The sequence below is a fragment of the Bactrocera latifrons genome, unplaced genomic scaffold, assembly GCF_001853355.1.
Source record: "Bactrocera latifrons isolate USDA-ARS-PBARC rearing strain unplaced genomic scaffold, ASM185335v1 scaffold_50, whole genome shotgun sequence".
NCBI classification, from domain to species: domain Eukaryota; kingdom Metazoa; phylum Arthropoda; class Insecta; order Diptera; family Tephritidae; genus Bactrocera; species Bactrocera latifrons.
Genome location: NW_017537157.1, coordinates 171,052 through 186,952, shown reverse-complemented (window position 1 = coordinate 186,952; position 15,901 = coordinate 171,052). Strand labels below are relative to the sequence as shown.

Genomic DNA, 15,901 nt, shown 5'->3' with positions numbered 1-15,901 from the left:
ATTTAAAAAATAATAAAAAAAAAGGTTATTTCACAAAGAGAACATTTTTTTTAACGATGCGTACTTATAGTAATGCTTGATTGTGATGAAATAACAAAATAAAAATTTGCAAATTTAAGTCAAAACAATTTATTTTTTGGCAAAATAAAATTAATCAAATTAAATTAAAATCATATCAAAAAACTAAAATAGAAAATTAAAAAAAAATTAACAAAATTAAATAAATATATGATAAAATTAAAATAAAGTTAAATTTCATTAAATTAAATTAAGTATTAAATTAAAACAAATTAACAAAACTAATTACATTAAATTAAAATATCACAAAAACCAGATACCTTTGAGTTTTGCCTTCCTTCGAATATTCTTAAGGACCTTTGCGTAACTATTGCCTTCTGCTGGCTTAATATTCACAGCCTCTGATTTTCGATCTGTCTTCTATGTTTTTAAGTGCTGTTGCCACTTTTCCTTCCTCTGTGTGGCATTTATTCGACCTTTTAGCCAGAAATGTTTGTCACTGACCGTCCTTTTCGTTACGTGATCGCAGTGTTGCTCGAGGTTCCACAGAATTTGTCTACTGCTGAGTTGACAGTCCTTGGCCAGTCCAAGTCCGTTCTGGTAGACCCGTCTATCGTGGGAACGGTAGTGACGCGCATGCTTAATTGTCCCGCCAGCTTCTACAGTAAGACTTAATTAAGTCAAAGAGTTTGTCCCGTTCTTAACATCCATGCTGAAGTTTTTTGCTATCTGTTTCGCCAACACCATTTTCATTATTTGCAGGATACCCTTGCACCTTTCTACGAATTTCTCTACTGAACGTCTCATTTGGCTGATAAACTCTAATTCGGTAAGTTTTGAGTAGCCCGGGATTCTTTAGTAATAGCAGCTGAGTTTGCGGATCCTGCTTGTGTAGCTGGAGTTTCTCTTAAAGCTGAATTTCTCCAGTTTGGTCCAGATGTTTTGAAGTAGTGTTTAGTATAGAGGATCTACTACTCCTACGGAAGACGGTCCCGTATTTATCATCTTGAACATCTTTGTTTTGTTGTGTTTTCTCTTGTTTTTGTTGTTGTTGTTGCGGTGTGTTTATTTTGGTCTAATGAATATCCGCTTCAAGCCGCTACCTCCGCGCGTTGTAACAGTTGCCCTTTATGAACCTCGTAATTATCTATACAACCAATAAGGTCACGTGAGGGCTGACATAAATTCTTATGAGAGCTTATCATCAGAGCCAGGTTTGACCACTAATGAGGAGTTCATCTCAACTTAATCTGTACGACCGAAAGTATGGCGATGTGCATTGAACGTACTTAAAGACTTGCCAAGTTGTTAACAAGACGGAGATAAAAACAGCATTGGCCAGCCATTTTGGTGAGATGCTACCCTTTCTTACTGAGGTGACAGAATGCTGCTCTAACTAGCCTTTCTCATAACTGATTCATTTCAGATTTCCAGTACACCATAATAAGAATCTTACTGACCTCAATGCTGATGGGGCCCGTGATCAGATTTTTGTCGACGTCTGTGCTCGTTAGGTGCTGGTCGCTGTGTGATCCCACGTCGCCTACCTCTCTTGTTTAGGTACTCCCTCGGTGCAATTCCGGAGTGGACGCTTATTTAAAGGCGGCATCTGTTCGCCTCTTGGCCGGTGGTTCATAGGGCGCTTGAAGCATTTTGAACCAAGCCCTTCTCTTCCATTACCAATCGCAGCTAACCTACATAGTATAGGTCCGCCAAATTTAACCTCTGTAGGAGCCCGAGCTCAGTTCTACCCGTTTAGTTTCAATGCCAGTAATGGGTTCTAGTGGTCCGATATCGGCGATTCCGACAAGCTGACCAACTACTTGAGGAGAGAAGCGCGATATCTTACAAGCTGAAGAACTAGTTCTTGTAATTACAATTAGATAGACGGATATGTCTAAATCGACTTAGCTCATTTCTTAGTTTTTCCTGTCACATATACATACATACATATCTAAATATTCTACACACACATATTTCTTAAATAAAAATACTTTCTCATACATTAGTCCGCCATTGATCCTGAAAAATCATAAAATGTTTGATTCCACTTACGCATTATTCACATGTAATTGATTGTTTCCAGGTCATTTAGTATGACTACACACATATTTGCCGCATTTAATTTCCGACATTACATAGTCACATAGTCAATGTAGTGCGTCTGACGAGCCTGCAACATTCACCAACACAATGTCACAAGAATATTTGAATGAAAATCATTTTCAATAGATTTTCAGCGAAGAATGCATTAATTATATTATGGGGACTTTCCGAAGATCTCGAAGCAATTAACGTTTCAATGGCTAAGCTAGGCTGGCAATATTGCAGGAAATATGTACATATATTTGTGTGTGTAGATTGAAAATTTCTTTGCTCTCTAATTATGCATTCGCTGTCACAAGACACTTCCTTTGCATTCTTCGGCGCGCCTCAAGAGATTTGTTACACTCGCCGCTGCAGATCTATTTGCTGGTGGTGATGGTGTGCCTGCAGACTGTGTACATCGATCTTATTTGGCTTTGCAGACACTTCGGAAATTCTTTCTCACTTCCATTACGCACACACACACACACACACAGTACTTGGTTAACAAAAGTGAGAAAATCTGATTTGAGTTTACTCTGGTTGCATGCCCCCCAACATAGTAATGCATTTGTTATGCGCACATATGTACATGTATGTGTGTTAGTATACCAAACAGTGCTGTTTCCGCAAAGCAGTGCTGTTGTTTGTATTGTTGTTGTCGTTTTTGTTATTGCTGTTTTGTATGTAATGCATTTTCTCTTGTTCACGTGTGGCAGATTCTTACCATCTTCCTTACAAACGAAATTTCCTTTTCGTATTTTTCTTGTTGCTGTTATAATTTCATTCTTTCGGCTGCTTAGCAGACACTCAAATGGCATTCTAATGTTTTGTGGACGCACATTCATCGTTCTGCCTGTCAACACCACGCCTGAGAACAACAAACACAATGTCGCCTGTGGGTTCTTCTTGTCTTCTGTCGCCACTGACGCGATTAAATCTGCCCAACTGATAAGAATTTGACATTAAATAACTGTTTTGTTGCGGTTGAACTTTAAACACGCGCAATGCTTAGCATGCAAAAGCACCTGCTGCGCCAATAAGTCAGAAAAAACCAACGCAACAAAACACCTACACGTGATCAACACACACACATATGTACATATACACACTGATATAATTTTTACACTGTTCTGAGCACAATTTCATTACACTTCGGAAGCGGGAGGTGAAAATTGCACAGATTTGCATAAATTTGCATTTAATGCAGTACCGTTAGAGGGGGTGTGTGTGTGTGTGGCTCATTAGGTTTCCGCATTCGGTTTTTCGCGTTAATTTCACACGCCTCACACGCGGCAGCAACATATTGAGTTTAGATACATTTGTACATACACATGCAAGTAAGCTCACTTCATTGGACTACTAGCTACTATTATACAATTGGTGGGCCATATACAATTTTAAATTTAAAAAGTCGATAAGAAAAAACTGCTTGATATTTTTCAATGGTCTAACATTTATTTAAAAGGTTATTTTATGAAATTTATTTGTGGAAAACAATTTCTGACAAATGACCACCGCAGCTGAGTTTACAGTAGCTTCTCCGTTCCACCCAATTTTGGAGTACTTTCTCAGTGGTTTCAGGCCTTATGGCAGCTACAGCAGCTTGAATCTCGTACTTAAGACTTTGAAAGTGTTTCTGGATGGTTGGCGTAACATTTATCTTTAACAGCTCCCCACAGAAAATAGTCCAACGGAGTTAAATCACAGCTTCTGAGAGGCCAATTCACATCACCTCTTTTTCTGATTATGCGATTTTCGAAGATAGGGCGTAAAAGATTGAGTGTAGCGTTTGCTGTATGGCACGTAGCGCCGTCCTGCTGGAACCAAATGTTGTCGAAGTCTTCCTCTTCAATTTGCTTGAAGAAAAATTCGGTTAACATTGCGCGATATTGCTCACCATTGATGGTTACGGCGGTTCCTTCTTCATTTTCGAAGAGAAATGGGCCGATGATTCCAACAGCCCAAAATCCGCACCATACAGTGATTCGTGCTGGGTGCATTGGCTTCTCGACGATTACGTGTGGGTTTTCTTTTCTCCAATTGCGACAATTCAGCTTGTTAACGTAACTATCGAGGTGGAAATAAGCCTCTTCCGAAACGATGATTTTTTAGTAAAATTGATCATCCTCGGTTTGGGTTGAAGAATCACCACTTTGGAAAAAAGTTTTCAATATTTCCTAGTTTTCTTCTAGTGAAGTGCGACCCATTTCGCAAGTTTTAGACTTTTTACTGAATATCTGTCACTTTCCTAATGGCATTTGACGTTTCCAATGTCGAAATATAGATAATTCAAATTTAAAACATGTACATAGTTCGAGTGAAGTCATTAGTAAATACTATGATTCGCTTTGTCTATAATCATGTGTAGATTTGGTGATGAAAACAGAAGCGTAAGATTTACTGGGGATTATCTCTTTATTAAATACCTTCTTCTTCTTCTTTACTGGCATAATCTCAGCGCTTACTTATAACTCTCGGCAGTGATGTGCAAGCCAAGTCGGAAATGCTGTGACCGTTTGTTTGACGACAGGAGATATTTTGTATTGTCCTTCTTCACAACCAAACCCATCTGCATCGCTTCCTTATCCAGTCTGGGGAAATCAGAACTAACAACGCGATTGTTGAGATCAATGGTATCAATATCAACGGCGTACGCCAGCAGCTGTGCATTCTTATGGAAGATTTCCTCCAACAATAGGTTGAGAAGGTCACATGATAGGGAATCCACTTGTCTGAAATCTCGCTTAGTACCGAACGGTTCGAAAAGGTCTTCCCGATCCGGACGAATTTTTTGGTGTTGCTCAACGTCAGTTTACTCAGCTGTGTATACCAACCGGGGTTACCAAATTTAGACATAAAGGCAGCTCCTTTTCGTGCTGTCAAAAGCTTTAAAATCGACGGAAAGGCGGTGTGCGTCGAACTTCCTTTCACGGGTAATTTCTGAGTTTCGGTGAAAGCCTGGTCTATAGTAGATTTTTCAAGTCTAAATACTGAAAAGATCTAATCAGTTTGGTGAAGGTGTGCTTCAGTCTTTCACACTCTACACTGGATAAGACTTTATAAGCAATATTAATGGGCTTATTCTACAGTAATTGTTCGTCCTTTTTGTGGCTTAAGCAGGGCACACTTAGGTTCCAAACCATGCCATGCTTTCACCCGACCATATCTTGCAAAGAAAGCATGCAGCAAATGGGGTAAACAAATTTTATTTTACGAGTAACCAAAATTAATTGAATTCAAAAATATTTCTCAAAGGATTTTCTTGCTCTATTTTCATTACTTTGCTATGAAATCTTCATTTATTCATTTGTATGAGCCTTGAAGTTTCTGCAAATATTTATAATTTCCAGACTTCACATTTCATATTAATTAACTTCAGGGCCATCAAATTGCAGCGAGTTAATTAATCTAGCTGCTAAATAAATATGCAATTTGCAAGTTAAATGAAAGAGAGTATACATATACACACACGTTTTCATATTTATATGTACAATGCATTTACGTATGTATGTGTATGTAAACATTTGTCGAAGAATATTTTTATGTGTATATATGTACATACATTTATATATGTATGTATCTCGCCATTATAGAAGTCCTTATTAAATAATAATTGCAAATTTGTGTCTTCGCTTAGACAGTTACTGTCAACAACTCTTCGCCGTTGGAAATGGGTTAACCGCCACTTTCATTGTGCAAACTCGCGCTAACTCCAGAAACAACATTCAGCTAGCACACCTCAATGGCGCTGCGCTAAAATCTGAATTTCTAAAAGAGCCCACTACCGACAGCCAGTTAGAAATAACACTTTCCCGTTATGGCAACACATTGCGGACGCGCCTGTCAGGAGCGCAGTGGTCGCAGCTATTGTTGCGCCATAGAATCCACAACTAAATTACAACAATAACGCTTTGATGTTGCAGTGTAAAATGTAAGGCAGGCGGCCGTTGCCAGGAACATTAGAAATATGCAGGCATATTTACATATGTACATACATATACATGAACATATATGTGTACATATATAAATATGTATATTTGTATGTATGTACATTTGTATTTCTAAGTATATCCTTTAGACACATCACTATAATTCCGACTTATTTGGTAGGTGTTAATTTATTAGTGCCAACGCGTCGCTCTGCCATCGTCCTTCTGTTGACACACTTTCGTGTTCATGCGCGCAACGGTGCATTTTTCTGCATGCATGTACATGTGGAGTTGGAATTTTTTCTGCATGCATGCATGTACATGTGTGTTTAGTTAGAAAATTTGGTAGCAAAGCAAAGCGCTTGACGGACACATTTCTCATATTTTAAGAAATAGTCATATGCTAAGCGAACCACACACACATACACATGTTTATACCTTTGTATTATATATGTTGCCATGTATTAACGCAAGCATGAACGCCTGAGTAGCTATTAAGCGGAGTGCTGAGTGAGTGTTGGCGGCAACAGCTGCATATTTAGGAAATTGTAAGACTATAAAAACATCCTCTTCCCAGATGACAATTGCCATTATAGTGTTTGCATAAGGAAACTATGTCAACACCAACTATTATACATACATATGTGCATATGTATGTACATATGTATGTGTGATGTGCTTATGTGTGAATATGTAAATGTGGAATGATGCACAAGAATAACATTGTTACGAAAATATGGTAAAAATAAAAAAGTGCTGAATGGAAGGTGTTGACGCAAGTGCATCAAAGCAAACGCCAGAAATGCTATATTCATACTCATACATACATACAAACCTACTTACATAAGTGCATAAATAAATTTGAAGGACAGCTGTACATATTTTTTATGAATTTTATTTATGTTTTATTAAAAATATTGTTTTGTTTTATTATTTTTCTAAAATGTGGACGCTGTTCGAACTTTGACAATTTAATTTTGAGCGTCAGGAAGTGATTTAGTGCGCTCAGTTTTTGAATTATCAATCTGGAATTTTGCACACACTCTTTTCTCCCAAAGGTGTTTATTATTTGTTAAAATCGCCGATGTCGGACCACTATAGCATATAGCTGCCATACAAACTGAACAATCACAATAAAGTGCTTATATGAACAACTTTTTTATTTGACAAGATATATTCACGAAATTTAGTACAGCTTATTATTTAAAAGAATGTCACTACCTCTGAATAAATTTGTCAGATCGGTCTACTATAGCTTATAGCTGTCATACAAACTGATCGATCAAAATCAAGTTCTTGTATGAAAAACTTTTTGATTTGATAAAATATCTTTACGAAATTTTGCACGAATTTTTTTCTAATACAAAACTACAAACTCCGCACATATTGTTGAGATCGGACTACTATAAGATGTAGCTGCCATACAAACTGACTCATCAAAAACAAGCCGAAGATCTTTATATACACTTTCATTCTATGAGAAATTCACCTGTAACCGGTATCATGGCTGCGCTCCAGCCGAAGTGAACTTTTTTTTATTGTGTTTGAAAATTCGAAATTGACCTCTAACCCCTTAAGCAACACACACCACTTCCTTGTAGTTACTCGTAGGCGTTCAACTCTAACTCAAATCTGTCAAGTTATCCGTTTATTTGAAATCAAATGCGCACTTTTCCAGTTTAATAGCTTTCATTGGCCACTTTTGAGCTGGCGAATTATTCACACGCTTTTATTCCTATGCCTCAAATATTATAGCAACAACCGAACACACATACTCAACACTGTAAATGGCTTCATCCTCCTTGTGTGCGGCTTACCCAAATCATTTGTGCGTATTGCAACCCATTCGTGGCCTTTTTGACATTTTGAACATTTTTGTAAACGGCGAAAAAAACTTTTTCCATTGTCCGCTTTGCCAACTTTACTGTTTTTGAGTGCACTTCAGCGCGCAGCTTTTCTTTATGTGCCACTCGAAGCGAGTGAATGAAAATTGCGCAAACACAACGCTTCGAACACTGGCTTTTTTAAAACATTTCTATATGCATATGTATATACATACATACATAAATATGTACATATGTATGTATGTACATGCTCCTTAAGAACATAAGCGTAAGTGTTCTTTACTGCTACTTCAAATGCCTTAGAAATTTATTGAATGCTTGCCAGTTAAAAATCTTAGAAATCACTGCTTTTTGGGGTTGTAAATTTCCACCGATTGAGCGATTGAGAAATCATTGCATATTAAACTTACATATGCTTTTTATGTTGCTTTGAATGGTAGCTCTGACATTTTAAATATTTTTTAAGCAATAAAATAAAGGATGTTCAACATGAAGTTTTTGAAGAGAACCAATCCGTAAAAGAGGAAAGTGAAAGTAAAATTCCATTTACAAATGTAGATGTTTACTATATATTATATATGTAAATATGTATATATGTATCTAGAAATGTAAAAACATTTGTAAAGAATTAATAAATAAATTTCTATGTCAACCGAGCGAGAGTAATCCGCACACATATTTTGATAGTTGTTCTTCAGACATCCAAAGTGATTTACCCTTCGATGGCACAAAATCAACGAAAATGAGATTGAAAGAGTCAACTTTTTCGCCAAAAAGCTTTAATTCGAATCAAAATGTCTTATTTATATCAAAACTTGAACACCTCCAGGATCTTCTTTAACGAAATCATCGCAGTATTAAAATAAATATGCATAATAATGTAGCGATAAGGCTTCCTTAAGAGATTATATAGGTTTCCTTTTGTAAAAAACATAATTTTGTTTAAAACTTTTTTCTCATATATAAAAAAGAAATGTTTTATTAGAATTTTTGATTGTTAAAAACATACATTGATAACAAAGAAATAGTTAAATTTTTGCAAATAAAAACTTTAATTGGGCTATTACGACGCCGTTGGTAAGATAACTCCTTGTAAAGATCTGAAAAATCCAAAATCGAGAGAGACGACTTTGCAGATTTCACAGAATATTTTTGAAAATATAAACTATTTAAAAAGCAAAAAAACAATTTTTTTTTTTAAAGTATCACACTGGCTTAGCCCCTTAAAGACGACGCACTTGTCTTAGCTAGCCTCGAGTGCATAAGTCTCAAGACTGTATCTACGAAACAATTACTCGGATCAACTTGAATTTAAGACAATATTCTAGAGGTGTTGTAGAATTTAATAAGACAATCAAAAAATCGATTTTTTGAATCTTAAAAACCCATGTAACTCCTTAAGTTAATCCCTGCAGTCATCAAGAAAAGTGGCCCGTAACAAATTTTTCTTGATTTCCTTAAAAATACTACTTTTTAGTAGTTAATCTTTCGAATTCGGTGAAGTTTGAACTACTTTGAGTCGAACAGCGAACTGCTTAAAAGTTGACATACTATACAAACATATTAAACAGGTCAACAAATCTATCATTACTAATCATTTGGTCCAGTTTTTGCTACCATTTTCGAGAGCTTCCAATCCAATTTTTAAAGCAATACATTCATTCGATTATATCGAAAGACTCTCAGTGGTTCTTTATACCAAACTGAGGAACATCATGGCTCGAAAATATTTTCGACAATTTCAATTACTTTCTTTACGACATTCGAGCTTAGAACTGATACAATTCAAGGAAACATCATGGTAGTCTCTTCTTACAGATAAGTAAATGAGGATTGTACCGCGATCTAAGGTCTATTATGCCCAGTCTCTCCTTATGGTTTTAACAAAAAGCGCAAAGATTAAGAACATGTTTTGCTTTAACTTTTAAAGTTCAACAAATTCTACTGTCAATTTATATCTATCTAGTTTAGCCAATTAATGAGATTTAGGTTTTTTTCTTTTCATTATTGAATTTGTAGTTTTTCTAAAAAAAAAAAAACTTCCATTTTATTATTTACCAAAAGAGAGCAAATATCAAGAGATTAGCGATTCGAACAAACCACTGGTATAAATTACAGTTACTGGTATAAAGAAATAGAGAGATAATATCAACGGGAGAGAGAGAGAGTGTACTTTGCTGAACTCATTTAGGCAACATTTTTGTTGCTTTCACATATGAATGAGCAGCTAAGCCATTTTAGTTTGCCGAGGAGAAATCTTATTTATTTCATTTAATCCACATGTAAAATAGCATGGTAACTAGCACTAATATACTACACACTTACGTACATATACAAAATTCGGTCACTGACATTTGAGTCCTGCGAAAGAAAGATAATGCCTTTGCGGTTGCGGCCACTTGAACGGTTTACGAACGCACCCTAGGCATGAAAATGGCAAACGTGCGAAAAGGACAAGGAAATAGTAGAGAAGAAGAGGAGCACTGCTTGTGTGGGATAACATGGAAATTTTCAAGTGATTTATATTTGGCTTCAAGTACTTGTTTTCTTAAAACGCTTTACGAATATGCCAATTGTTTGTGTAGTTGTGTTGTTCCTTTTTTGTTGTGACATCTTCTAGGCGCCTCACTTGCCATTTGAACGCTGKGCGTTTGCGCCAGAGGCGCCAGCAAGGTTCCGTGGTCGCATACCCTAGGGTACTGTTTACACACATGTGGGTGTTTGTTTGGCGTATTTTATTTTAATATATTTGTTTGATTATGCTATGCATATACATACATTCATGTGGGTCTATGAATTACGCGCTGAATATTAAATATTTTCCTTTTATTTTATGTTTGGAATGATTTTTGTGTATTTTTTGTTTTTTTTGGTTCAGTTTCGCATTTTTTTCTTGTTTTCTGTTTTATTTTATTATTATTATTATTTTTTTTTTAATAATTATTTTTTAGATTTTTTTGTAATAACACTTTGCTCATAACGTCTCTCACATTTCCATTTGCAGGCGACAACACGCTTTCATGGCGGGCTCGCAAAAAGGCGGCGGTAGCGGAAGTGCGTCGCACAGTCCCGAAAAATTGCGCGGTGCCACGCAGGATCTCTTTGAGCTGTTGGAGCGTGTGCAGTGCTCTCGTCTGGATGATCAGCGCTGTGTGCTACCAGCGTATTTCTCACAGGTAAGTAATTTGTACCGAGCTTGGCTGTTTGTATGACAGCTACATGCTATAGTGGTTCGATCAGAGCAATTTCTTCCAAGATTGTGCCGTTGTTTTGAAGAATAATTCGTAACAAATTATGTGAAGATATCTTGTCAAATAAAAAAGTTTTCCTTACAAGAATTCGATTTTGTTCGGTCAGTTTGTAGGTCCGCTACGGGCGGTTCCAACAGATTAGCAACTTCTTGCAAAGGAAAGGACATGTGCAAAATTTCAGATCGATATTTCATAATTTCAGTGACTTTTCTTAATGCCAAATCCAAAATATCCGATTTATCGAAAATCCTAGTCGGGCCTAACCCGTAAAGTATTTTACCACTGAGCGCATCTGCGAATTATGGCAATGCAATTGAAGCAAATTCCATTCAGCCGGAAAACATTAGCTACATATATACCGTTATGTTTTGCACTGCTTACTCGCTAATATTATTATTTTGCCTTCGTGACAAGCATGAGCCACTCGTAAATTTTATTACACCGCATACACCTTCTTGCTTACATACATACATATATATTCATAAATACATACGTACATATATTTATGTATAAGCCCAACTGTGTGGCATTAAATTCGACAATCCGCCGATTGCGGCACGAAAAATGCACATGCCTCGAAAAATGTCATAAAATAAATTTTTGTGCAACCAACAATAACAAAAAGACCCACATGCCAAAAATAAAAATATCTATGGAAAATAGTCGTAAAAATAGGTAACTCGGATTATCCTTAAAAATCAAGCGAAAAAAACGCAAATCATCTTTCCACACTTGACGGCTGCCACGACCTACGGCAAGATATTGTCCATTGTGTGTAGACTGCAGCGCTGTGAGGTTGCTCGTGCTGCGCCTCGGGGCATTAGTCGCACAAATTTCGCTGCAGAGCCCAAAGATGTACGTTCGCAGGAGCAGAAAGCTATACATATGTATGTATATGTATTCAAGTATTCGTACTCCTGCTTAAGTCCGTGCTGCACAGGACAATATATGCATGAAAATGTAGGTATCTATGTGTACGTGTTTTGCTGCCCGTGTGTGTGTTTCGACCTAGTGGAGCGTGCCTGCGCTTCGAGCAGTTTTTGACAAAATTACTTTCATGACAGCAATAAAAAACATTGACATGTAATAAAAACATCAACATTGCCCACAACAACAACTGCTACTCATTCACTGAGTGTAGCAACAACAATACATACACATACATACATAAAATTTATTATAATAGTCATACGTGCAGTTAGTTTGTCTAATAATAAAAGTTTTTGTTGAAGTATGCAATCTCATCCTGCCATTGTCCCCAAAAAATAACACACACGCACACACATGAAAATATATTTTTTTCATAGTGCGTACATACATATGTACATGTATTGCCAATATAATCGGGACGTGTGCTGGTGCATTTTTAGTATGAATTGCATCTGCTGCTCTTCGCAAGGCTTTACGCAACTCATACTCCTATTTATAAGTAGTCAAAGCGGAGAATTTGCCGGCTTCGAATTGATTGGTTATATTGCTATTTATACTTATGCATGCAGTACTTACATGAGAACATATAATATGTACATACATACATGATATTTCTTCATATCATGTAGAAACTTGTCATCTAAAAGTGCATACTTACCACATTTTTGCAAAAGTCTCATGCCCAGTCTTAGCTAATGGGGCACAGGGACTGATTTTCAGACTCAGCTTTTTCCCAAAACGGAGTAAACTCAGACTCCACTCAAGCGTTAGAAAGCTGATCAGTTGTTTTAAGCAAACAATTTTCAATATAGTTGAATTCCAGAGCGGTGAACCAACAACAATACTATAAAAATAGTCCCAGTGCCTTCCCAGCAAGTATTTTGTTTAGTTCCGATGACAACGTCCGTTGTATTTAACGTGGGTACCTGCTGACGACAGCCTTACCCCATGACGCTTAAAAGCAGAGCGGATCAAATCAATGCTATGATCAGCACCTTGAAAATGCTAGGCATTTATCCCTCCCTCTCCACGTCATCTGAAATCCAATCATTCCGCAGCAATATCAGTCTCAAAAGTTGCGCGCTGTTCATTTAATTTATGGGAACAAAGTTCTAATAAAACTTTCAAAAGTTTAAAAACACTCAAGAACTAAATACCAGCCTTCCATTGGATATAGATAAGCTAACTATATAAGTACATATGTGATGGTAGTAGGCTCATTTCATCTAGTATATTCCGATGTAGGATAAGTTAGGACTATATGGACACCTTTGCATAACTTCCACTGCAATTAATTGTTGTTGTCCAAATTTATAAATGGGGAAACATTTTCTCAGCATACGATCTCTAAGCGAATAGCTGTGGACTCATCATTATTGATTTATTTTTCATCCTCTTGGATTTTTATGCGCATTTCATGAGGTTATCTCCTTAGTTAGCAATATAAAAAAAAAAAAAAACAGGAAACTCCCTCGATCTTGTAGATAACAGCGCAAAATTTTTAATCTTAAGCATAAAAATATTAAGAATCCTTTGTACCAAATTTTCGTTCTCAAAAGCAACTCTATATTTCAAAATTGCGCTTCAAACCATTTGTGCGCCGGCGCTGTGGACTGCTAAAATACGCACTCTTTTGCGGCCTCTGTAGGTAGTTAGCTGTAACCGCAGTGCAGCTGTATAAAAGTAGGTGTCGCTGTTGCTGAATCCAACGGTAGTTAGCAAGTGAGCTTCGACTTTGCTATCTATAGATGGCGCTAGAGCAAGCAGTGAGTTCTAAATAGGAATATAACAGTTAAATTTAGCAAAGACTCACACCTAATGGCTTCATTCAGCGGACGTTTCTTCTTTTGAGCAGTGAACGTAATTTTGGGAGTTTTAATAAAAGAGGGAAGAGAGAGCACGGTTCACAGCCGTCGTTAATAAATACCGTAAATAGCGGTTTCTTAGCACGTACGTGCAATATTTGCATGAATATTATTATTCTATTTGATATACATATAAGATTTTTTTATATTTTTATTCTTTTATTTAGCAAAAGTTTAACAGAAAAAATTGTTTGTTGCATAGAAAGAATTAATGTTTACATTTACATGTTTATATGAACAACTGAAGAATTATGCTATACTTTAAAATGTCATAGTATAAATTTGAAAATTGTTTACCAAAATCTAATTTAAAATCATTAGTTTGATTATAATATGGATTTTCTCTGCACTAAACCCTTCTGCTGCAGCAATGTGTTCAAAGTATTGGCTCAATCACTTTCACGAAAGCATTTAAATAGTGAGCAGCAATTCTTTAGAAATCCTAAATAGCGCTATTGAATTATGAATAAAAGCGCCTTGCTGCCGCACTGCCCTAGAAAATTACATAAGCATTGTGGCAGTCGCCAGTTTTCTGTTTTGTTTTTGYGCTATGCTTGCTTGCCTTTTATCCTTAACAAGTTTCTCCTGCTGACTTGCTGCACCTTTGTTCCTGCCATACATACATACATAGATGCACAGGCACATACATACACATATACATTTACATTTACACATACATACATATGTACATATGTTCATGTAGGTCCTCCTGTGAAACAACAGCAGCGAAAATGGGGCGTCGCAGTGCCTTTTGTGCGCTTGCAACGCCGTTCCGCCATCGCGAAAGGTGTGTTAAAAGGTTGTTGCTCCATTTCGTTGTAAATATTGCTGTTGTTCGTTGCAATTCGTTTGGTGCTTTGTTGTTGGCGCCTTTAAGTTTTTTCCCCCATTTTAGTCTTTGTTAACTCCTTGCAACACGCAATTTGGGTTCTTGTTAAAATAAAAACAAGATAACTGCGCAACAACTACAACAAAAAAGCTGTAGTGTTGAGACATGAACGTAGTAACAACTACAACAATAAAAATTTACAAAAAAATTTTGCTACAAATGACAACAACAATCATGTTTGTTTGTATGTTGCGCTGCAGCAAGTATTTTGCGTGTTGCTGCGCTATGCTTTAATTGTTGTTGTGACGCATAGCTTGTCGTACTTGTAGTATTTGCTTTAACTGCTAAATTTGTGTAAATAATGCACTTGTGGCTGGCGTGTGCGTGCAGCCGCGCGACTAAATTGCATGCATTGCGATTATTATGGAACAGTGAAGCCTGTAGAGAAGTCCAATTCTATTCAAAACTGATTTTTAAAGCAAAAGCAACTTTAATTGCAAATTTTTGTAATGATTTAATTTGTTTTGTTTTGTGAAAAAATTGAGGTTCTTAAATCGAGAGTTTACTGTAGCGGATTTAGTTATATAATGAATATGCTTTTACCTCGATTTTTTATAACACTTATGTATCTTTGATTGTGATATTTTTTGCTTTATGAACAAATTGAAGTTTTGCAAAACGGGAGTTTACTGTAAAGACATGATTTTTTTATGTACAAACATGTGTATGCATCTGATACCACAAAAAACATACATGTGTGTATGAAATGCGTTTATTTAATCGGCCTTATGAGAATATCCGTATTAGTGTGAGAATTCAAGCATACTTTTAGGCGCATAAGTGTGTTTGATTATTTTGAAGGATTGTTTGATTTGTGGAAGGATAAATTTGATTAGTTAGGTGGTTTTAGTAGTAAACAAATGTTTATATCTATACTTTTTCGTATACATACATATGTGCATGTGTATGTATATTTATATATAAAAAATCCTACTTACTTACACATACCAAATATTACGTTTTTAGTTTTTAACTTTAATTTAAGGCAATTATATGAGAAAATAATTCGCAAATTTTGCTATTTTTAATACTTGCTATTTTTTTTTATCTGAATATCCCTGTGTTAATTTTTCAATATTAAAAAATT

The 15,901-nt window shown here is 36.1% G+C and overlaps 1 protein-coding gene across 2 annotated transcripts in view; it reads left to right on the top strand.

Annotated features, from left to right (window-relative positions):
* Nucleotides 1-15,901, top strand: part of LOC108973809 (rap1 GTPase-activating protein 1) — a 260,459-nt gene that overhangs the window by 134,610 nt on the left and 109,948 nt on the right. For both annotated transcript variants that reach the window (XM_018941297.1, XM_018941298.1), the window contains exon 2: nt 10,884-11,055. In XM_018941297.1, coding sequence (XP_018796842.1) covers nt 10,884-11,055 — 172 coding nt within the window. The remainder of the gene's footprint in view (nt 1-10,883; nt 11,056-15,901) is intronic.